Source organism: Elaeis guineensis, chromosome 10 (genome assembly GCF_000442705.2).
Source record: "Elaeis guineensis isolate ETL-2024a chromosome 10, EG11, whole genome shotgun sequence".
Lineage (NCBI taxonomy): Eukaryota > Viridiplantae > Streptophyta > Magnoliopsida > Arecales > Arecaceae > Elaeis > Elaeis guineensis.
In genome coordinates, this window is record NC_026002.2 from 5,282,841 (window position 1) to 5,309,274 (window position 26,434).

General features: G+C 38.2%; 1 protein-coding gene across 1 annotated transcript; it reads left to right on the forward strand.

Moving 5' to 3' along the window:
• The first annotated feature begins 21,083 nt into the window (after positions 1-21,083).
• On the forward strand, positions 21,084-25,725 carry LOC109506347 (accelerated cell death 11-like). The gene is made up of 4 exons (XM_073243998.1): positions 21,084-21,339; positions 21,491-21,663; positions 24,954-25,099; positions 25,404-25,725. The coding sequence occupies exons 1-4, from the start codon at positions 21,154-21,156 to the stop codon at positions 25,508-25,510; spliced, it is 612 nt and encodes a 203-aa protein (XP_073100099.1). The 5' UTR covers positions 21,084-21,153; the 3' UTR covers positions 25,511-25,725.
• Positions 25,726-26,434: the final 709 nt, after the last annotated feature.

Below are 26,434 nucleotides of genomic sequence, written 5' to 3' on the forward strand. Positions count from 1 at the left end.
CTCATTATTGGAGAAGTTCTGAGGGTACAATAGAAGTTCATCCGTTGGAGGAATCTGGAGGACACTATGGAAGGTCGACCACTGGAGGGGTCCAGAGGAAATTTGTCCGTTGGAGGGGTCTGGTTGGCACTGTTGAAGTTTGATTGGTACTATTGAAGGTTGATGGCTGGAGAAGTATGGAAGACACAGGAGACAGTCGGTCATTGTAGAAATCCGACTGCTGGAGCCCGTCCATTGTAGAAGTTCGTCTGGAATCCATCCGCTGTAGAAGTTCGGATGGAGTCTGATTCTTGCAGAAGTTCGGAAGGAGGCCGCTTACTGTAGAAGCTCGGATGGAGATCAGTTGTTGTGGAAGCCCGGATGGAGACCGCTTATTGTAGAAGCTCGGTTGAAGTCCACTTGTAATAGAAGTTTGGACGGAATTCGCTTACTGTAGAAGATTGGATGACCGGAGGAGTTCAGAAAGATGCCGCACAAGGTCGGAAGCCGGAAGAGTCCTGGGAGGGTTGGCCTCTTATGAACTTCAGCTGGAGTTATTTTATACCCAACACTAGTCCGCCTACTTCCGAGTTTGGGTTTCGAATGAAGGAAGTACAAAAAAATTTTCACAGCCGAAGTTGCCCCCCTTGATTTGAAAATTCAGCTGACCTATGAGCAGCAGGCGATCAAGGATGCAGAAGTGAAGTCCAAAGTTCTGAGGAAGAGGCTTCGAAAATCGAAGGGCAAAAGCCGACAGTTTCACCAAATGTATCGGGAGATGTTGTTAAGAAAGAAGGAACTGGAAGAAGAAGTTGAGAACTTAAAGCAATTTCTGATAATGGCTGGAATCGAGAGTCCGAAGTTAGAAGAAGCCGAGCTTCCTTAGAGCTTCTCTTACCTTTTGTTCCATGTATTCTTTTCTTTTCTTGCTTTTTTATTTTTTTTTGGCCTTCAAAGGCTTTTGTAATGCTCTCTTTACTAATAAAATGAAAAAGAATTTTTCATTACCTTGTCTATTCTTGCACTGAGTTGTCGTTTATCGAGCTTCACTTATCTTTTAACTTATTCGATGTCGACATTATTTGAAGGTTCCTGGTCATCGCCGCATTGATTCACCCTTTTTGTTCATGACCGAAGGTCCTTTCGAGGCCATTCAAATTTGATGCTTTCTCCCGATGCTCGAGCTTGGGGCCCAAACTTGTTATTTTGAGAAAGTCTATTTTCTCCTACTAGTGTTGGGTTCCCCCTTAGAGACTGAGGATTTTTGACAAGAGTTTTCTTCCTCATTGAGATGTGGTCCCTTGTGTCTTAGATGTAGTTTGTTTTTTCTTTATCTCTGGCATAGCTCGTCGCTTTCCCTTTTTCTCTCTCTTTTTTTTTTATGTTTGGGCGAGGGTTTTCCCTTTGCTTCTAACGGGGTTGTAGGGGTGTAGAGGAGCCATTGAGAAGGTTTTTCTTCTCATCCGATCTTAAACAACTAGGTCTTCATTTGTGTCAGGATGAGGTTCTCCTCCTATTCCCGACACAGTCAATTTCAGCTCATATTAGGATGAGGTTTTCCTCCTATTCCTAACAGGACTGTGGGGACACATAAGGGCCATTGTGAGGGCCTCTCCCCCCATCCGATCTCTTGATAACCGGATCTTCGACTTTGCTCATGTTAGGACAAGGTTCTCCTCCTGTTCCTAACATGGCTGTGGGGGCGCATAAGGGCCATTGCGAGGGCCTCTCTCCCCATCTGGTCTTTTAATAATCGTGTCTTCGATTTTGCTCATGTTAGGATAAGATTCTCCTTCTGTTCCTAATATGGCTGTGGGGGTGCATAAGGGCCGTTGCGAGGGCCTCTCCCCCCATCCGATCTCTTAATAATCGGATCTTCGACTTTGCTCATGTGAGGACGAGGTTCTCCTCCTGTTCCTAACATCACTGTGGGGGCGCATAAGGGCTATTGCGAGGCCCTCTCCCCCCATCCGGTCTCTTAATAACTGGATCTTCGACTTTGCTCATGTTAGGATGAGGTTCTCCTCCTGCTCCTAACATAGTTGTGGAGGTGCATAAGGGCCGTTGCGAGGGCCTCTCCCCCCATATGGTCTCCTAATAATCAGATCTTCGACTTTGCTCATGTTAGGATGAGGTTCTCCTCCTGTTCCTAACATGGCTGTGGGGGCGCATAAGGACCGTTGCGAGGGCCTCTCCCCCCATCCGGTCTCTTAATAATCGGGCCTTCGTTTGTGTTGGGATGAGGTTCTCCTCTTGTTCCTGACACGCTTAGTTTTGATTGTCTGAAGGAGCTACTCTCTGTCATTATAAGCTCATGCCAAAAGAAAAGATATGCGAATATGAAACTTTTATTTAAGGCAAAGTTATCGGTAATACATTCATAAATTTTTCGAATTCCATGATCGCGGAAGGTCCGCTCTTTCGAGCTCTTTTAGATAGTATGTTTCGGACCGGACTACCTCCTTGACTTTATACGAGCCTTCCCAGTTTGGGGCAAGTTTTTCTTGGTTCTGAGGTTGTGAAACAGTGGCTCACCGAAGTACTAAGTCTTCTACTCTGAAGGCTTTGCTCTTGACCCGGGAGTTGTAGTAGCGCATTGCTTTCTACTTGTAGGCTGCCATCCGAACTTGAGCGGTCTCCCACTTTTCTTCTAACAAGTCGAGGTTGGCCTTGAGATCCTGTGAGTTGCGCTACTCGTCGAATGCCATGACTCGCGTCGATGGAAGCTTGAGTTCAATTGGGATAACGGCTTTTGTTCCGAAGGCTAAGGCAAAGGGGGTCTCCCCTGTGGGCAGTCTTTGGATAGTTCGGTATGCCCATAACACATGATAAAGCTCGTCTGCCCAAGTTCCCTTTGCTTTTTCAAGTCTCGCCTTGATTCCTTGCAACAGAGTCCTATTGGTCACTTCGGCTTCACCGTTTGCCTGCGGATGGGCTACTGACGTGAGGTTATGGAAGATGTTTAAGTCCTCATAAAATTCAGCAAATCTTGCTCCAGCAAATTATCACCCATTATCAGTAATAAGAGTTCTGGGTAAGCCGAACCTACAAAAGATTGACTTCCGGATGAAGTCCTACACTTTAGCTTCTGTGATTTTTGCCAAAGGTTCGGCTTCGACCCACTTGGTGAAGTAGTCAATTGCCATCAGGAGAAACTTTTGTTGCCCAGACACCATGGAAAAAGGTCCAGAGATATCCATCCCCCATTGTGCGAACGGCCATGGGGCACTCAAAGGTGTAAGTTCGAAGGTGGGCTGTCTTTGGATATTTGCATATCTTTGACACCGATCACACTTTTTGACATATTCAATGAAGTCATGGTACATTATAGGTCAGTAATAACCTTATCAGAGCAGTTTGTGGGATAAAGATCTGGCCCCCAGGTGACTTCCGCAGACTCCTTCATGTACCTCCTGAAGCGAAAATTCAGTACAGGGACAAAATGATAATTTTAAAACTTTTTCAAAATTATTATTTTACAGTATAATTATTAATTAATCTCATTAATTAATACTAATTAACCTACACTAGGATCTAAATATGATACAACAGCATGCATTTAAATTTGAAATTCAAATTTGAAACAGTAAACTTTTTACTGTACTGTGTTCAGAAACATCACCTTTTGCGGGTAGTCGATCACCGCAATCTGATCACCGTCGGGGGCTCTGATCATCACATCATAGCCACACTAGTGTCTGCCTCTGCGGATCTCCACACGAAGCTCCCGTCTGATCGGCTCCTCACGAATGCTAGTTCGTGATTTCACCCTTTTGATGGCTGATGTTGATCGAACTCCTTCGATCGATGTGTGCCGACTCCTCGGATGCTCTGGATCATCTGCACGATTGGTTGAGAGGCTGATGATCTCTTCCTAAAATTTGGTGGACTCACGACACTCGTGGCACACCAATCTCACTTCCCGAACCCTAGGTAGAAATCCTAGGGTACACACCAAAAACCCTGCACCCACTTCTCTCTCCTTTTTCTCTCCTCTCGGTAAATTTTGAACACTTCAAAATTTTTCAGAACCTCCCACGCCCTTATCTCTTCTTTCTTTTATTGCCCATGCCCCCTCCCTTTCTCATTTTATAAAACATCGCAAGAGATGTTGAAAGCGTGTGAGTGGATAAGAAGAGTGGTTGCTCACTTGAATTCAAATCAAATTTGAATTCAAGTGCCAACCAATCTTATCCTCATCCATTTGAGTGAGAAAGAAGAGATGGCTGGCCTTTTTTTTTTTTTTTTGCATGGAGACTTTCACGAGAAACATTTCTCGTGTGGAATATGGGGCGCACAAAAGAGGATAAGCTGGCGCATGGTTATTTGGTTATCCATTCAAATTCAAAACCCCTTTGAATTTGGATGGGTAACAAACCAAGTTAATCCAAATAATTAGTGCACAAAAATATGGGCATGAGAGAGCTTTGCATGGGAAAAATTCACGAGAAAATTTTTTCTCGTGAATTCAAATGGGCGCAAGGAAGTTGGGTGGTGCAGGAATTTAAAACAAGGTGGTTTGATTCAAATTGAGCCAACCTAATTAAAATAGGTTAAGCACAATTAGACCAGATTAAACCCAACACAATTAGGCTTAATTAGGCTCAATAAAATCTAATCAAATCAGAATTAACTAACCTAACCCCTGATCAAATCAGGGACTAAACCACCTTAGCGATTAGATCAACACTTAACCTAATCGGGTCAATCCAAACTGAATCCAATTCAATTGGACTTGATCTAAAAATAATTACTCAATCAAATTGAGTTAATTAATGATCAAATCACTAATTAAACCTCTCATAATATTGAGTCCAAATTCGATGGGCAATTAGGCATCAGAGACCATCGATATGAAACCTGATCAAAGAGTTCAAATTTCAAATTCAAAATTTGAAATTCAAAATTTTGACCTCGGTACCCAAAATGTGTGGAACTCTCATGATCAGAGAATTTAATTCTCAATCATAGAGTTCCAGACACATAAGACTCATAATCAGCCATCAGATCAGAAAGAAACCTCTAATTTGTGTGACCCCAGGTTCGAACCTAAGCCGGTAGCACAGGAACCAATTCCTGTACTAATCGAAGTGACCATCTAGCAATGGTACTCGATGATCGGATAGGTCGAATAGTCGCAATCGCAACATTCAAAACCTACGTGAATATGGTTACCGTATAATTCATCCCTTTGATCCCTGTGTTTAGGACGACTCAGGGTTAAACTGTCAACCCTGATGAGATCATCCGAATCATGCTCAACTCAATTAGTCCTGTGACTCCTCACTAGGACTACCCTGGCCAAGGTTTTGCTAAATTGAAACACGACTGTACACAGCTCCTAAACTGGAGTGGTCAATCCCATCTTGACACACGCACCGATAAGTCAAGTACTTGACTACACCCAGCAGCCTTCCGTCACTGAATTAAAAATTCAGGTAGTCCAGTGCCTAAGTGCAGTGAGTTGCTTGCAAGTCACCGTGGCGATCTCAAGTCGGAGGACATTTATACCCATATCCCATCGGAGCAAATCTTGACAGCAGAAATAGCTCCAGAGTCGGTCACGTTCAGTGCAGATGTACCATTACATCTCACCTGTATGCCATACCAGTGTCTCCACACTCTTGGTTATGAGGACAACCAACCCATATGGCACACAACGACCTATGCTCGATAAACGTTGTTATCCTTGGTAACAACGTATCATTTGGTCGCAAACAGGTTTAAAGACTAAGCGACAAATCCTCCTTTGTCGAGTCTAAATAGTCCTAAGGACTTCACCACAACACAGGAGTTCATTAGAAGATGAAACATTTGTGATGAAAAAAATATCCAAAATAACTTTTATTTATTTATAATTCATGTACTAATATAAAAGGAGCACAACCATCAACGACTGACGATTGATTTTGGGACACTATTCTCAACAATCTTCCACTTGACCTAAAGCCAATCGGTGCAGTATCTAATACCCATCTTCGACTTATAGTCGTTGAACTCCTTACCGTAATGGCTTTAGTGAATGGATCGGCCAGATTCTCCTTTCCGTTGATCTTCTGAAGGTCGACGTCACCTCGATCCACGATCTCCCGGATGAGATGGTAGCGACGCAGAATATGTTTCATCCGCTGGTGTGCCTTCGGTTCCTTCGCCTGAGCAATGGCTTCAGAGCTGTCACAGTAGAGCAAAACTGGACCAACAAGGGAGGGTGCTACTCCGAGCTCGGTGATGAATTTTCTCAGCCACACCACTTCTTTGGCAGCATCTGATGCAGCAATATACTCCGTCTCGCATACTGAATCAGCCACAGTGTGCTGCTTGAAACTCTTCCAGCAGACAGCTCCACCATTAAAGGTAAAAATAAATCCTGACACACTCTTGCTGTCATCACGATCAGACTGAAAACTAGAGTCTGTAAACCCTATAAGTCTCAAGTCCGATTCACCATATACAAGCCACTGGTCCTTAGTATTTCTTAAATACTTCAGGATGGTTTTAACAACCTTCCAGTGATTCTCCCTGGATCAGATTGGTATCTACTTACTACCCCTAGTGAGTATGCCGCATCTGATCGTGTACATGTCATGGCGTACATGATAGATCTCACTGCCGAAGCATATGGAATCCTACCCATACGCTCTCTCTCTTGAGATGTTGTCGGACAATCTCTTTTCGAGAGAGAAATTCCATGGCCTATCGGTAGATAGCCTTTCTTGAAATTCTCCATGCTGAATCTTTTCAGCATAGTATCAATGTACGTGGACTGGGATAAGCCAGCAACCTTTTGGATCTATCTCTATAGATCCTCATCCCTAGGATGTAGGAAGCTTCTCTCAGATCCTTCATGGAGAACTGTGACGACAGCCAAATCTTTATTCCCTGTAATGCAGGGACATCATTCTCGATTAAAAAATGTCATCCACATACAATACAAGAAATACTACTACTGGACCATTAGCCCACTTATAAATGCAGGGCTCTTCTCCATTCTTAACGAAGCCATACATTTTGATCGTCCGATCAAAACGTATGTTCCAACTCCGAGATGCCTGCTTAAGTCCATAAATGGACCTTTGTAGCTTGCATACCTTAGACTCATCTGTGGATGTGAACCCTTCAGGTTGTATCATATACACCTCTTCGTCCAGCTCTCCATTTAGGAAAGCTGTCTTCACATCCATCTACCAGATTTCATAGTCTAGATGGACAGCTATCGTAAGCATAATCCGAATGGATTTGAGCATTGTCACAGGAAAAAATATCTCGTCATATTCTATACCATAACGTTGACGATATCCCTTGACAACCAGACGGACTTTATAGGTCTCCACCTTTCCATCTGCGCCCCTCTTCCTCTTGAAGACCCACTTACACCCTATGGGTTTCACTCCTTCGGGTGAGTCAACCAATGTCCACACATCGTTGACCTTCATGGACTCCATTTCGGATTTCATGGCCTCTAGCCATTTCTCAGAGTCAGGTCTCTGCATTGCATCCATGTAGGTGATCGGATCCTCATCATTTTCATCAAGTTCGATAAGATCGCCATCCCGGACCAAGAAATCATAGTATCTGTCCAGTTGATGTGGTACTCTACCAGACCGCCTTAAGGGTGCATTATCAATGGGCTTCAGATCTGATCTAATCAAATCTGGTTCAGGTTCAGTAACATGTGTCGGTTTTTCCACCTGTCAAACTTCATCAAGTTCGACCTTAGAGGCAACAGTTCCTTCACTAAGAAACTTCTTTTCTAAAAAGATTGCCTTAAGGCTGACAAACACCTTTTACTCATCAGCAAAGTAGAAATAATACCCTTTGATCTCTTTTGGGTACCCTATAAAATTATACTTGTCAGACCTAGGTCCAAGCTTGTCTGTAATTAAACGTTTAACATAAGCCGGACACCCCCAAACCCTAAGGTGCGAGAGTACTGGCTTACGTCCTATCCATATCTCATATGGCATTTTGGCTACAGACTTACTCGAAACTTTATTTAGAAGGTAACAAACCGATTCGAGCGTATATCCCCAGAGGAAGATCGACAGACCAGCAAACCCCATCATGGATCGAACCATGTCCAATAAGGTCCGATTCCTCCTTTCAGACACACCATTATGCTGTGGTGTTCCAAGAGGAGTCCACTGAGAGAGAATCTCATTCTCTCCTAAATACGTCAGAAACTCATTGGAAAAGTATTCACCTCCTCGATCAGATCGAAGAATTTTAATACACTTCCCAGTTTATTTTTCCACCTCATTTGGAATAGTTTGAACATTTCAAACGACTCCGACTTATGCTTCATTAAGTAGACATACCCATACCTCGATAGGTCATCTGTAAAGGTTATGAAGTAGAAATATCCACCTCTTGCACTTGAGCTCATAGGTCCACATACATCAGAATGTACCAGACCCAAGAGTTCACTGGCTCGCTCACCTTTTCCAGTAAAAGGTGACTTGGTCATCTTTCCAAGAAGACAAGACTCATAGGTTGGAAATGATTCACAATCACCAAGTTCAAGAATTCCTTCTTGAGCCACCTGTTTATCCTGTTCTTATTGATATGACCTAGCCTACAGTGCCAAAGGTAGACTTCTGACACATTATCTATTCTAGGGCATTTACCGAAGTTTTGAACCACATTAACAGACTGTGATAGTAAGTAAATTTTATTATTTAATTGTCCAACAAACATTGTAACACCATTCAAAATGATATTGTAAATATTTTTTTTTATTAAAAAATCATAACCGTACATGGCCAAAAGGCCTACAGAAATAATATTTAATAAAAAACTTGGACAATAGTGACATTCACTCAGAATTACATTACGAGAATTGATTACAAGACTCATGATTCCTAAAGCTAGAACTGAAACTTTGCTTCCATCTCCAACATTCAGGAACCTCTCACCTTCATCAAATCTCCTACTGACCTGCAGACCCTGCATCGAATTACAAATATGATAAGGGCTTTCGGTATCCAATAGCCAGGCAGTAGTATCATAAATGAAAAAGTTGCAAGGAGTTATCATATAATTACCATGCTTCTTCTTCGGCCTGTTCGGGTCCAGGGAGGCTATGTATTGAGGACTGTTCCTCTTCCAATGCCCCTGCTTCTTGCAAAAGAAGCACTCCGCCTGGCTCTGGTCGGGCTTGCGCTTCTTGGTCTGACCCTGTGCAACCGTCCCAGCATGAGGCTGCACCTTCTTGTTCTTCTTCTTCTTGTTCTTCTTCCCCTTCCCAAAGGATCGACGACGAGAAGAAGACCCTCCCACTACATTCACCGACTCTTTATGGAGCTGGTGATCCTTCTCAAAGTTCTGCAGCAACTCCAACAACCCGTGGTAGTTTACTGCAGGTTTTGTCATTCGAAAATGAGTAAGGAATGGGAGGAAGGACTTGGGCAAGGAATTAAGGATCGCATCTTTATCGAGCTGGTCGTGCAGAGGAAAACCCAATTTGCTTAGGCGCTCAATCATCTCGATCATGTACAGTACATGATCAGTGACTGAGGCCCCATCCCTCATCCGAGCATTGAAAATGGCACAACTAGTTTTGTGCCTTTCAACGTCGTCAGGCGTGCCAAAGGAGTCGTTCAACATTTGAAGCATCTCCTGTGGTTGGGCGTTCTCAAACCTGTGGCTGAACTCATCATTCATTGCTGCCAGCATAATACATCGGACGGTGGTGCGATCATTGAGCCACTTCTGGTAAGTGTCTCGGATCGCCTTACTAGCGTTCGGAGCTGGCTCCTCAGTTGCTGGATCCGTTACTACATAAAGGATCCGCTCATGCTCAAGGATGATTTTCAATTTTCGATACCAACTATCAAATTAGGTCCCATGAGCTTGTCATTATCTAATAATGACCGAAGCGACAGGGTAGTGGCCATAGCTGTATAAAGAAAAACCAGACCTCTATTAGTACATAAATTAATACTAAAGACTTGGACTTTAGTCTAAGGTTTTTCTCAATATTTTTACGAACTGGTAGCCTCAACCTCCAATTCAAGAAATTACTTTAATTCCTTAATGGGTACTAAAATCCACACAGACTACACACGAGCCCAACTTTGGTTGGTCAACCCATGTACATCTATGGGTAGGTTCTTAACCAGTTGTTTCTCTAAACAACTTCTAGTAATTGATTTTGCCCCAGAACCTAATCAGTAGGCTTTGACCTCCACTGAAAAGATTTGGTTAGGTCCAACCATTAACATGACTTAATTTGGTGAATCAGACCAATAAATAATCAGGCCCGACTTTGGCCGGTCAACCTAACCACCATCAGAAAGATTCAACCAAATTATCATATTATGAATGATAATTCTATTAGCCAATGAGCACCAGGCCTTTGGGCCTCCAATGATCATTGAACTAATGGACTCATTATCACTCACTTAATGGGAGGCATTGACTTAGTTATCATTATAACTTAATCATTTTAGGGACCTAATAATTTTTGAAGATTTTATTAAAGGATAGTAGAGAAAAAATCATCCAGCCAATTTCAATCCTCCCACTGACTTCACCAAGTCAGATTAAAAAGAATTTAATTAAAGCTGGCATTAGGAGCACCTAAATCAGTCACACTGATTTACCTAATGACATGGGTGAGCTCTAATCAGCAAGTGATCTAATCAAAATCTAACTTACCAGATTGGCCAGGTAAGTGAGATCAGTGGTGGGGATTTGCCATTAACTCGTCAATGATCGAATCAATGCGAGTAGCTCCCGCTTAAGAACCACTGGTCAAAACTGCCGAACTTACCTTAGACACCAACCGGTTCATTAGTTTTAATTTTGATCAACTTAGTAAATAGGGCTCTACCGCGTAGCCATGAATTAAGTCCATCTTGGTCTAGTTAAAGACATGGACCCATTCAACTACAACTATTGAAGTTGAGTTTAGAGTATCCTTGACCTAATCTAATTTAACTTTTGATTAGATTTGACCAATTATTCTATTTAGTCTATTTTTTAAGCTAACCTTAGGTCTAACCCAATTATGGACCTAATTCATCTAACCCATTGACCCACAAGTTTATGCAATTATCTTAGGTCTTAATTCACAATTTTAGACCTACTAGACAACACTTAATTCTTTTAATTAAGTACTTGGGCTAATGGGTCAGGATTTGGTATTTTGAAAATAATTTTTAAATTTTGAAAGATTTTATTTTCTGTTCACCAAATATGTTGACTCATTTCACAAACGGGTCAGCACAATTCATAAACAGCAATCCTATTGCTCATTTCATAATAGAAAATAACTCAAAATAAATCATGAATTTTTTTTAGATCTAATCTAATACATTCATGATAAATTTTATCATTAAGTCCTTTCGCTGCTTCATCGGCATGGGATATAATTGCATCGGCACCCCTACCGCCATAAGAGACCCCATCGAATGAGAAGAGAGGGCCTTTAAACCTTACTTTTCTCCTATGACCGGACGGCCATAGCAACCAACACAATTAGATTACTTGCTACTTGGATCAAGTATATCTAAATATACCAATTTCAAATTTCAAATTTCAAATTTCAAATTTTAAATTTCAAATTTCAAATTTCAAATTTCAAATTTCAAATTTCAAATTTCAAATTTAAGATTTCAACCAAATTTTAAATTTCGAATTTTCAATCTTTGAATTTTAAATTTTAAATTTTGAATTTCAAATTTCGAATTTCAAATTTCAAATTTGAAATTTCAAACAAATTTTAAATTTTAAATTTCAAAATTCAAATTTCAAAATTCAAATTTTAAATTTTGAATTTCAAATTTGAAACTTCTAACAAATTTCAAATTTCAAATTTCAAATTTTGAATTTCAAATTTAAACATATAGATTACACCTTAATCTATGCATGCATATGTATATCATATTCTAGAACCATGCTCTGATACCATTTGAAGTGAAAATTCAGTGCAGGGGCAAAATGGTAATTTTAAAACTTTTTAAAAATTACTATTTTATAGTAAAATTATTAATTAATCTCATTAATTAATACTAATTAATCCTATACTAGAATCTAAATATGATACAACAGTATGTATTTAAATTTAAAATTCAAATTTGAAATAGTAAACTTTTTACTGTACTGTGTTCAAAACACATCACCTTTTGTGGGTAGTCGATCACCGCAATCTGATCACCATCGGGGGGCTCTGATCATTACGTCACAGCCACACTAGTGTCTGACCTCTGCAGATCATCCACACGAAGCTTCCATCTGATCGGCTCCTCACGAATGCTAGTTCATGATTTCACCCTTTTGATGGCTGATGTTGATCGAACTCCTTTGATCGATGTGTGCCGATTCTTCAGAAGCTCCGGATCATTTTCATGGTTGGTTGAGAGGCTGATGGATCTCTCTCTGAAATTTGGTGAACTCACGACACTCGTGGCACACCAATCTCACTTCCCGAACTCTAGGTAGAAACCCTAGGGTACACACCAAAAACCCTGCACCCATTTCTCTCTCCTTTTTCTCTCCTCTCGATAAATTTTGAACACTTCAAAATTTTTTTAGAACCTCCCCAAGCCCCTTATCTCTTCTTTCTTTCATTGCCCCTATCCCCTCCCTTTCTCATTTTATAAAACATCGCAAGAGATGTTGAAAGCGTGTGAGTGGATAAGAAGAGGTGGTTGCTCACTTAAATTCAAATCAAATTTGAATTCAAGTGTTAACCAATCTTATCCTCATCCATTTGTGCGAGAAAGAAGAGATGGCGTGGCCCTTTTTTTTTTTTTTGTGCGTGGAGACTTTCACGAGAAACTATTTCTCGTATGGAATATGGGGCACACAAAAGAGGATAAGCTGGCGCATGGTTATTTGGTTATCCATTCAAATTCAAAACCCCTTTGAATTTGGATGGATAACAAACCAAGTTAATCCAAATAATTGGCGCACAGAAATATGAACGTGAGAGAGCTTTGCGTGGGAGAAAATTCATGAGAAAATTTTTTCTCGTGAATTCAAATGGGCGCAAGAAAGTTAGGTGGTGCAGGAAATTTAAAACAAGGTGGTTTGATTCAAATTGAGCCAACTTAATTAAAATAGGTTAAGCACAATTAGACCAGATTAAATCCAGCACAATTAGGCTTAATTAGGCTCAATAAAATATTAATCAAATCAGGAATTAACTAAGCCTAACCCCTGATCAAATCAGAGACTAAACCACCTTAGCGATTAGATCAACACTTAACCTAATCGGGTCAATCCAAACTGAATCTAATTCAATTGGACTTGATCTAAAAATAATTACTCAATCAAATTGAGTTAATTAGCGATCAAATCACTAATTAAACCTTTCATAAATCTTGAGTCCAAATTCGATGGGCAATTAGGCATCAGAGACCATCGATATGAAACCCTGATCAAAGAGTTCAAATTTCAAATTCAAAATTTAAAATTCAAAATTTTGACCTCGGTACCCAAAATGTGTGGAACTCATGATTAGAGAATCCTAATTCTCATTCATAAAGTTTCAGACATATAAAACTCATAATCAGCCATCAGATCAGAAAGGAACCTTTAATGTGTGTGACCCCGCAGGTTCGAACCTAAGCCGGTAGCACAGGAACCAATTCCTGTACTAATCGAAGTGACCATCTAGCAATGGTACCTGACGATCGGATAGGTCGAATTGTCACAATCGCAACATTCAGAACCTACGTGAATATGGTTACCGTATAATTCATCCCTTTTGACCCCTGTGTTTAGGATGACTCAGGGTTAAACTGTCAACCCTGATGAGATCATCCGAATCGTGCTCAACTCAATTATCCTGTGACTCCTCACTAGGACTACCCTGGCCAAGGTTTTGCTAAATTGAAACATGATTGTACACAGCTCCTAAACTGGAGTGGTCAATCCCATCTTGATACACGCACCGACAAATCAAGTACTTGACTACACCCAGCAGCCTTCCGTCACTGAATTAAAAATTCAGGTAGTCCAGTGCCTAAGTGCAGTGAGTTGCTTGCAAGTCACCGTGGCGGTCTCAGGTCGGAGGGACATTTATACCCATATCCCATCGGAATAAATCTTGACAGCAGAAATAGCTCCGGAGTCGGTCACGTTCAGTACAGATGTACCATTACATCTCACCTGTATGCCATACCAGTGTCTCCACACTCCTTGGTTATGAGGACAACCAACCCATATGGCACACAACGACCTATGCTCGATAAACGTTGTCGTCCTTGGTAACAACGTATCATTTGATCGCGAACAGGTTTAAGGATTAAGCGACAAATCCTCCTTTATCGAGTCTAAATAGTCCTAAGGACTTCATCACAACACAGGAGTTCATTAGAAGATGAAATATTTGTGATGAAAAAATATCAAAATAACTTTTATTTATTTATAATTTATGTACTAATACAAAAGGAGCACAACCGTCAACAGGCTGACGATTGCTTTGGGACACTATTCCGAACAGATATGTTATATATTTAATTGTTAAGTTTATATTTATGACTTGTTTGATGTTATATATTATATATCATTGATCCTGACTTGGATAGATTTTGATAATTATATGCATCAAGTTTTCCAAAAGAACGAACCTTTGAATTGCAATATCTAAGAAGTTTGTAATTGAGCTGTGTGACTATATGTGAGGTTGTAGTACTCTGAGTTAGCCATATTATTGACACCCTACTTAGACTAGAAATGTGGTTGTGGTAGTCTATAAGACTAGCTACGGTATTGATGCCCTATGGTAGACCAACAATGTGATTGTGCTAGTCCACAAGACTAGCCATGGTATTGGTGCTCTACCATGGGCTGGTAACATAGCTGTGGTAGTTCAGAGTTGAGCATTTGTGATTCCTCAAACTAGCCACTATTAGTGCCTCACCACAAACTATAAACATGGTTGTGGCAGTCATGGTTAAGCGCTTGTGGTCCTTGGACTAGCCATGGTTAGTGCTCGATTATAGGCTAGAAATATGATTATGGTAGTCCATAGGATTAGCCACGGTATTGGTGCCCACTACAGACTGAGCACATAATTATGGTAGTCTAGAGCTAAGTATCTTTATATGATCAGATCCGATGTATGTTGGTTTGAGATAATTATATAGTATGATCAATTGTACAAAAAGATATATTTACTATACATGTTTTATGAATCATAGTATCTTTTGGCATGTGATTTACATGAGTAACAATTAATATTTATTTCTCATTTATTATTATAATATTAGTATTAGTGTATAAAAATTTTTATTGGACTGTAAAGCTCACAACTCTCTCCTTCTCTTTCTTTTTTCGAGTTACAAGATGATTGTACTTGGCTAAGGTTCAGATTGTGATTTAAAAGAATTGATTAAATAGAGCATCAATAATAACATTAGTTGGACGAGTGAGTCTTGTAAATTATATAAAGTTTGATATTTATGAATATAAAAGATTTGTTCTGAGTTGGGATCAATAATCTTCATGAGATTTATGATTATAACAAATTTTACAGGCCTTACATATTCTTTAGGACTTACTCTAGCGAATGTGCGGCTATCGTACGTGTGTCCAACTGACAGGATGCTAGTTTCAGAGCGTGATAATTATAATAATTCATGTCTTGAATTCTATATGCATATACCACTGCATAGTGAGTTACTAAAAGTTCTTCAACAACATCGAGCTATAAACAAATGAACAATTGATTTATATATCTTTCTCTAATACCATGTAGAAAGGTATGCTACTCGAAGCAGATCGACTATGCCAATCTAAGATTCAAAATAAAAATCAAAAAAATAATAGAAAAGAGATGCTAGAAAAAAATTTAAGAGAGATAAAAAAAATATTTTATTAAAAAAATTGAATCATACAAAAAGACTTTCTCTCATGTCTCACTAAAAAGTACGCATAATTGGAAATTGATGAAATACAAGGGATTGCGTGGCGTGTTATCCAGTATGGGATTTGATGCAGTCCATTTGCACCTGGTGCATGCAATACGGGCCCACTAAAAGACCAACTCTTAAAATAACTAAAGATAAAATTTTCTATTTTAGATGAGATATTTGAGTAGAATAAAATTAGAAATAGAGTTCTATATAAAGAAATAAAAATTCTAAACAAGTAGTGGATCTGATCCAACCAATAACCATTCCTCTCAACAATTCTCGATATATTATCTTAAATTAGGGGTGCAAATGGATCAGATCGGATCGGATCATTAGTGACACTGGTACGATCTTTTTTCTTGATCAGATGTTGATATTGAATTCAGACCCAGTCTAATAGAAGATTGGATCGGGTGTATGATCAAATTTTTTGATCTAATAAATTATTTGAATCAGATTACATTTATATATAATCTAATCTAAATTCATGATATGCAGGTGCAGTTTGGGTCCAGATCAGATCAGGGTCCACTTCCTGCCAAGAAACACTAGTTCACATTCAATGTACCACCTTTTTCCTGTTAAATTACTGTCTCATGGTGCCGTGAACTGCTGAGAAACACTGGTTCACATTTCAATCAGCTTACATCATAGCCAGGCATCGCCGGGTCCTCTTTGTGCGGTGCTATGAATCCAATGCATGTCCTATTTGGTTTCTTTTATGCAGCAGAACAAACATGGGTGGCATCTCAAGTCCATTCATTCTCACCTAAAAGTCATACCTGCTCGTTAGAATGAACAATGATAATAATAGCCATGTCAGCATCATGTCACTCCTTTCAATCTAATCTCTCGAATTCAAACTCAACAACTACACGGCATCGGATCAGATACTATGTATTTGGATAGACATCAAACCCACTATTATTATAAGCTATGAAAAGAACAATCCATGTTGACCAATGGCAACCTCCGGAGGGCCCAATCATAGTTAGAAACATGCATAGCTATAATAGAAGCTAAACCCCATTCTTTTCAAACCACCAATATAATTAATAGTTGATTTGAACGAGTAACATAAAAAAAAGAAAAGCAAAAATATCATTTCCTACTCAGAAGCATGGAACTTGGCCAGCAACGAATAAAGAATTGGGCCATCTGATACGTACCCAAAGTCAGGGTTGGAATCCAGAAGCCCCATCATGTTCATGCACCCCTATCTTGCTTTAAAAATTTATCTGTTCACATCAACAATTTGCTCAATCAAAAATTCGGTATGATCATATACAAGAAACTCTATGAAAATCAAACACAGACTAATTGGATTCTTATCACATGTTGTGCAGAACAAAAATGAGCAATGTTATATCAAGCTTCTTTGTTCACAATCACATTTGAGCAAACCAAATTACATAATTTTTACTAGAGATTTCACCAAAATAATGTTACTATGTGAGAAAGAAACCAATAAATCGAAGGGCTAGCAGATAAGAAGCGGGTTGAGACCTGTGAGAGAATAGTCATTAGTCAAATTGTCACTTAATATCAACAAAGTGAACCACAATAATCACAAGAGTTTCAGTAGTCCAAGATGCAAACATATAATGGAACAACAGTTTTAGACGAGAATAACGACACAATTGCTTCCATTTTCTTAATTACAAAAACAGTGTTGCTATTAGCAACTAAGAAGGTAAATGAAAAAAAAATACACCAACTTGTTTCCAAAGTAATAAAAAAAATAAGAACAAAAACACAATCTATAATCTGCGAAGTTGAAGTTTTTATGCATGGAATTCTAAAGCAGACAACAAATCAATCTGAAATAGTCTGGTAGATTCTTCACCACCCCCCACCCCCAAACAAAATATGAAGCAGAATCGTACATTGACTTGTACAAATGGAAGGCATCTTCAAAAGTTGATATTCTAGGAATTAACTTCAAATTAAGTCAAATGGAGGAAGCGTGAGCAAAAGAAGCAGCCGCACATGCACATGCATCATAAAAAGAGCTGTGAATGTCATGAATGCCAGACGTAAAATGTAAGGAAGAACTAAGACAGAAAGCCCTTCCGTTGATTGAAGGACAGCATGGTCGGTCGACCTGAGATGTTGGAAAGAGTCGGAACTATTGTTTTTTCTCTCTTGTTTTCTACATCTAAGCGTACGATCTGTTCCAAAAACAGCCAAAGCATAAAAACACTGATTCACACCCTACCCGAAACCACCCCACACCAAAAAAAAAAAAACACAAACACTGACCACTAATATGGTAAATCAAAGTGTAATGACACATTAATATAAGGAATACAAAGAATGGACAACATAATACGGCTCAATATCCGAAAAAAAACATTAATATCAGAAGTTAATTGATGAATATTCTTAATGTAGTGGCTGAGAAAACTAAACATGCTTCAGGCATTGGGAAAGCACTGCTGCAACATCCTAGAGACGATATTGGTCGTTTGAAATATGATCAGCTTAAATGACAACATCATATTTTTTTAAATTTTTTAATCAAGTTGGACATTCATGAAAATGACCTAGAAGGAAACAACAATTTGAATAAAGTGTCCCAACCTCAATTCATAATTACGACATATATAGAAATAAGAAACTAGATTTTAGTTCTCTTGATTGATCATATTTACCATTTAAGTCTCTTGCAACGGTTCAAGGGAACTTAGATGTCTAGTAACATAAGAACATCTTCTTTTATTCAAAAAAAAAAACATAAAGACATCTTCTAATGCCACCAAATACATCTAAATATGCGTGGATACATCTTACATTATCCAATATGATCCTAAAAATGCGGAAAAGCATTTGTTTCTAACAAAAATAATCAGACATACGAATTATACCAAAGATTTTAGAAGATGCAAATAAAATATAAGTATTTTAAATGGTGATGGTGTCGCATGTATGGGAGATCAGCACAAATACCAAGGTCAATTTAAACCATTTATCTTATAACTTGGCATGGCTACCAGTTCTTGAAGAGAAAATTGATCCAATTTTCAAAGTAGCTTGCATGCTTTAATGAAGTGCAATCTATATAAATTTATAGGCAGACTTCTAAAGGAGCTCATCTCACTTATTAGCCAAATCTGACCTCAAATTAGCAAGTTAAAAAAAAAAATACTGACCTTCAAGTCATCTCGTAATTTTCTAACATTACTTGAATCTTTTGGCAACAAATAATTCAAACAGCAAACTCCAAGGAAACAAAAATAAAGTGAAACAATTAGTGATTCAGAGTCATTAATTAGCAAATATGATGACTTGAGCACAGTAGAATATAGAAAAGAAACAAGAAATATCTAAATAAAGAAGATTTCAGAATGAAGAAGACCATGAAGAATAGGACGAATTGCTAGAGTTCTATCTATTTTAAGAGTCAACCTTTATACAACTCTTTTCTTGACATGGGCCAGTAGGGGTCAACATGGGCCCATATATATTTTTTGTTTGTGAGTGCTTCTTTATCAAAAACATTATAGTTTTTTCCTCAAAAAATAAACTGTACCTGATTCTAGCTATCATAAATTTGAATAAATTATTAATCTATGTTTAATAACATTTGTGTATTTAAATCTAATATTAATTATTCTTTCTTACGATAACAATGATAATCATTACCATTCAATTTTAGAACCTGATCCGACTCCATCAGTCTCTTAAAATAGTTTGAGTTGGATCTCATTGGATCAGATCATTAGTCAACCCGACCCATATGCAGTCATATCTTAGATGCGTGATGCAACTCCTGTAGCCTGCATTTGAAGCTACAAGTTCTCTATCCAAAAAAAAAAAAAGAGAGGGTCACATCTCTATTGAGGTCTTCAAATGAGAGGGTCGCATCTCTATTAAGGTCAACTTTTTCGGCCTTCTGATGAGCTAGACTTGTTCTACCTTCTGATGAGTTAGGCTCATTCGGCCTTCTGATGAGGTCGACTTACTCGGCCTTCTGATGACCTAGACTTATTCAGCCTTTTGATGACTAAGACTTATTTGCCCTTCTGATGATCACTTACATTTTGAGGTTGGCTTTCTGATGTCCTCAGCCTTTTGATGACTTCGATTTTCGATCTTAGGCTCAAGTGCTCTCAAACCTATGGTCCTTTATAAAATTGCTTGCCATATATCCATTAATGATAGAAAGACTGATTTATATGCCATATCACTTATAATATGTATTAAAAGTCGATAAGTGTGTATCACCAAACCACATAGTGTGTACTAATGAATATCATGCTCCATCAATTATGTATCAATTTTTTTGGAGTTGTATGTTGGATTGCTAAAAGACTAATTTGCTAAATATATCTCATCTAATTTTATACTATATATCGATAAATTTCATATTTTAAAAATTTTATATTGATTTATTTGGATGTGTATCATATGACTATATAGTATGTATCGGTAAAAAATATGTACTGAAAATAAAAAAGAAAGAGAATGCTATATATATATATTTTGTTAAATTATAAAATTAGCAATTGGTTAGTAAAAAAAAAAAAAAAAAGGAACTTTTAAATTTATTCTTTACAGTTAATATTTAAAAAAAAAAAAAGTCAAGTTGTGAAGTCAGTCCCATTATTTATTTTCTGGTGCCCGACGCATGTTATTTTTGTTCGGCCCCTTGTCCGAGACCTTGAAAGTCCGTAGCTAATATTCCTTCACCGGCACCTTGAGAGGGTGGGAAACCCCGTGAAAGCTGGGGCCTTTCGCGCCCAAAAAAATAAAAACCCCGTGAAAGCTGGGGAGGACCGCAGGTTCGGCCTCACCTCATCTTTCTTCCCTGATTACTTGGCGTTGGAGACTGGAAAACCAACATCCCTCGTGGATGGGGAGAAGCTTATCAGTATATGACATATGCCAATATGGTAGCAGGGCGAGGCATCAAGAAGGACGCAGTAACTTCGATCTCATGACTCTCATGTAAATAATTATATTTACTTTATATTGTTTAATATTTGTACATTTGTCGAGAAGCCCATGACTTTTGGAGAGAGAAGGAGAATCCAAGACTATAATTGCTTGCTCGCAAAGTTTGCTTACTTCGCACCGCCCACTTGATTTTTTTTTTTTTTTTAGGTACAAGCGGGCGATCACGTCATTCGTGAGTACAATCCATAAAATCACAAAACAAATGGTCCTGGACGGCCTGCGGGCCCGTCTCACCCAGCGTCCCCTTAGTCTTTGGGTGTACAGTTTTGTTGACTGTGCCTCTACTCGTTAAATGTAATCAGAAAAGAGAGTGAAAGGGAGGAAAGAGAGCAGGCGCATTGGTCAATCAATCATGGAAGGAGGAGAGAGACCCCTGAGAAAGCTGGCAGAAGCCTTCCATGATCTTGCAGCTAGGGTGTCATCCAACAGAGAAGCCATGGAGCTCGCACGTTTCACCTATGCCTGTTCAACCGTGCTGGACCTATTCAAACTTATAGGGATCGAGTACAAGTTTGGGGAGGATGAGTACAGGGCCAAGGTCTCTCTCTCTCTCTCTCTCTCTCTCTCTCTCTCTCTACAGCTGAATATGAGTGCTTTTATATATACCATCTCTCCAAAATACAATTACTGCAGTTCACTGAATGGTGGTAGCTAGCATGCTTTACATTATCCATTCAAATGCCTTACAGATCAAGGATATAGAAGCAGCATCACAAACGATATCCACAGTACCAGACTTGATCGACGCTGACATCAGAAATAATTGCGTGACTCGTTCTGGCAGCCATTCACGCAATCTTCTTCGAGTGAAGCGTGCACTTGAGCTGATCAGAGTGATATTTGAGCTACTTTTGGCATCAAAGTAAGTGCGCCACCCCTTGGTCATGATTGTAGGGTTATTCCTTCCGGTACTTCAATTTTCGTAGATAATCATAAGGTGTTATACTGATTTTGATTATGCCTAAGCTTGGTTCTAGGTCCTCAGATAAATTTTAGATTTAATTCAAGCAACAATTGAAGGATTCAGATCCAAAGATATTATTCATTATATGTTTCTTTGCTCTCTTCTCCTCTGAACAAATTACAAGATTGCAGATTGACATCTTGCAGTATGACTTAAATAATTGGGTGAACAATTCATGCGTATATCCTGTTGGAGATCAAAATTGTTAAAAATATTAAGCCACACAAATATTAAAAAAACAAGACTTATAAACATAGTGGAGGCTTTTGAGGAAGAGGACGGCAGCACATCGTACCTTCTTTTTTTTATTTCATCAGAAAAACCCTAACACCACAACTACCGGTCCTCTTGTAATAAGGAACCGACAGGCCATGTGACCCAATAAAAGAATACAATAAAGACTTCTTAACTTGGTTTACTAACGTGCCTCCCTTATCCAAGCTCTTGAAAATTGATCAATACCGATCATCTCCTTAAGCTTCATAAAAGCATCAGCTTTAATGGCTTTGTGAGAATTCTTGCAATTGGATCTCTAGATGAACCAAGCTCAACCATCATTATCTCCTATTCCTTCACTAAGTCTTGAACATAATGAAACTAAATATCAATATGCTTGCTGCAACCAAGATACTTAGGATTTTTTGTCAGTGTAATACTTATAAGCAAATCTTGACAACTCTTCAAGCATTCTACGCAACCATACTGCTTGAGTAGCGCTATTCGCTGCTACAATATGCTCAGCCATAGCAATAAAAAGAGCACCTACCTATTGTTTCTTTGATGACAAAGACAAAATTTCTGATCCAAAAACAAAGGATAACTTGATGTACTTTTCTACTTTTCAAAGTTACCTGCCCGATCACTATCTTTATATCCAATAAACTCCACACTATTAGCACATAAATAAAAAAAATATCATCACTTTGCATACCTTTGATATATCTTAAAATATGCTTTGCTCCTTACAAGTGGATTAGACGTAAAGTCTTCATAAATTTGTTTACATATACTTCCAACACTAATATCTGGGCTAGTAGAAGTCAACATACCTTAAACTTTCTACAAATCTTTTAAAATTTTTAGGATCCACCAATTCATCTAATCACCTTTTACTAGCTTCAATCTTTCTTCAACTAGAGTTAAAATCGGCTAGCTCACATGATTCCATCTTGAATCACTTCAAAATATTACTAGTATATTTTTTTGCTAAATAAATATGCCACCATCTGTTTGAGCCACCTCAATACCAAGAGAATAAAACATCAAACCCATATATGTCATCTCAAACTGAGCAAACATGGACTCTTTGAATTTTATCATCAACTTTGAACTATTGCTAGTATAAATCAAGTCATCTATATATAAATACACAATGACAATATCACCTTGCAAATTAGATTTAATATATAAAGTGTGATCATAGGGACACGTACTACATCCATGCTCAATAAATTATGAGTCGATTTATATGTATTATGCTCTAGATACTTGCCTCATCCCATATAAGGCCTTTTTCAACCTACAAACTTTTTCTTCTGCTTTCTTCCCATAACCTGAGGGCTGTTCAATATAAATTTCCTCTTCTATCATTGTATTCAGAAAAGCAAATTTCACTTCCATTTGAAATATTTTTCAACAATTATGGGGTAGTAAGAGAAATAATCACAGCACTATATCAAGTCTTGCAATAGGAGTAGACATCTCATAGAAATCAATACTCATAGTTTTTGTTTATACCTTTTAGCTATCAATCAAGCCTTAAAGTAGTCTATTTCTCCATTCAGCTTGAACTTTATCTTGTACACCCATTTAACACATATTGGCTTATTACCACTAGGAAGAGTAGCAAGCTCCTTTGTGTTATTTTTTTCAATTGCATGAATTTTTTGATTCATTGCTTGAATCCAATGGCCATCTCAAACAACTTCCTCATATGTCAATAGATCACAGTCTACAAATAATGCAAAATTAGCTAATCCAGCATCAGATGGATCATTATCATTACCAATAACGAAATCATGCAAATGAAAAGGTAGACGACACTAGCACTATGCACAACTAGATGATTCTATAGGAATAGATATTGTATCCAATGGAGGCAAATCATTGGTAACCTACACATCTTGTTCTTCAACATGCCTTACAAAATTTATATTAACTACCACTGGCAACTGAGATGTCTTTTTCTCTTTAATAGACCAATCTGAAGTAGCTTGCTCATCAAAAACAACATCATGACTAACAATCGCTTTTTTGATTTTTGGTTTATACAACTTATAATTAACCCTTTATCTCATGATAGTTGTAGCCAATAAAAGTGCATTTTTTCTGCTTTATCATCAGGTTTGTTCCTCAATACATTAGTCATATGGGTATAGGCAATACAGCGAGACACCCTTGGGTGTTTATTATCATGCTTCCTTCCCGTCCAAACTTCTAGAGTTCTTTCCCATATGCCTCTGGTAGGGCACACACTTATGCAAAACATAAATAGTAAAAGTCATAGCTTCCACCCAAAAACCTTTAGTCAAATTTTTACAATGCAACATGCATCTAACCATATCCATAATGGTTACATTTTTATTTTTTGCCGCTATGTTTTGTTGAATGTTGATCCGATTTGGAAAACAAAAAAATTTCTCAATTTACCCAACTCAAATCTCATAAAAGAAACTAGAAGAAAGAAGATTTTGGAAAAAGGGACTGAAGTCCCTTTTTCTTTCATCGATTGATTCAAAAAAAAAATTATACAGTTTTTATTTATAATAATGAGGTTCCCTCTTACACAATTCGGATCGGATTCCATATCTTAGCTTGTAGAAGAACTTTGGCCCTTGCATAGTTGGATCAGTTCATCTTCATAGTTCTAGTAAGACTCTTTTACCTAAAATAGATATACTTAATAAAAATAATTTTAAAAAATAAAAAATCTTCGAAAGGTAGATCTCGACTTATACATCAACTCTATCTTCTATCGCTTCGCCGGATTTTTCTTCGGAGTGGAAGCTATGTCCGATAAGAATATTATCCGAAAAAAAAAAATTTAGTTTGATTTTCCAATGTTAGACCCCAGACGAAGGGTTTTGGGTCTGACTGCCAGGGCCGCTGCTTAATCGTTAAATCTTCGTTTACTAAGGCCCACAAATCCATGAGACACTTAACATTTTCACATTTGTTGGATTTTGCAGGGACGATACATTCATGATCCCGGCAGCTGCAGCTTACGCCATGGTCTTTGCTGCTCACCATGAACAACCAATCAAGAATGCAGTGTCAGAGGCCATGTATGACCTCCCCACAAGATCACAGCTCTTACAGATGGTAAACGAAGAAGGTAGGTTCACGCACTGTGTACTTCATTACAATATGGCTATCAATCATAGTCCTAGAATAAACTGGAAATGCAATTTTTTAGCACTACTGGAATGTTCAGAATTATGTGATTTACAGCGATGCACTAAATGAATCATGACGCATTAATTGTTTAATGCTTACAGAGGAATCAGCTAATGTTCAAATGAAGAAATTATGACATGACGCATTGTTTAATTGTTACAGAGGAATCAACTAATGTTCAGATGAAGAAATACGTTTGATGCTTACAAAATTTGAAATGACGCATTGTTTAATGCTTACAGAGGAATCAGCGAACGTCCAGCTGAAGAAATACGTTGATGCATCTGCTATCGTGACTCGCTATATTGACGAGCAGTTCACCGGCAAAGGATTGGGCACAAACTGGTGAAGAAGGGTGCTTGGTTAGGTGTGACAAATCAATCTGGCTTGATGCTTTAAAACTAGGCTATGTATCCCCTCCCCATGATGTCATCTTTCTCATGTCTTAAATAAAGCAATAGTACTGTCATCTTTCATGTATGCAGATAAACAGAACTTGGATGTTTGTATTGCAGATTGTTTAGTTACTGTTAATTTCCAAAGCAGCATCTTGCCTATTGCTTCCGTTGATGCTATGGTTAATTTTGCTTGTCGCATGTCCGTTCTTTTACTTTCTGTGAAGTCTTTAACTCTGTAAACAAACCTCTTTTTTTTTTTTTTTAAGTGTTGCAGTAAACAACCATATTAAAAATTAACATAAATAAGTTTTCATTCTAAATTAGCTATTATATTAATGCACTAAAATAGTCAATAAGATTAGATGAGTAATGCACAAAATAAATAATTTAATATAAAAAATATATAAAAATAATAAAAAAATTATAAAAATATCTTTTTAATTTTAACTCAATTTTACTTACATCTCCTATGCTTTAAAAAAAGTATCAAACTATCTCTTCTAATTATCGATATATTTCAATATGATCCAATTATTCATTTACTAACGAATAGTATTATCTTTTTTTCTCAATGAACAAAAATACTCTTCGCTCATGGGATGGCTTGTAGGAGGAAGAGGATGAGAAGGAGGAGGATGGATCCGCTATAGAAGAGGATGACTTATGAATAGCTTGGGAGGAAAAGGAGAAAGGGAGAGAAAAGAGATCAATCGGAGAGGAGGAAGGAGGGAGGAAGAGAATTAAAATAGGAAGGAGGGAGGAAAAGGATGAGGAGGAGGAGAGGGCCGTATAGAGGGGGATGGCTTATGGATGGCTTGGAGGAGGAGGAGGAGGAGGAGAAGGAGGAAGAGGAGAGGGCCGTATAGAAAGAAAGA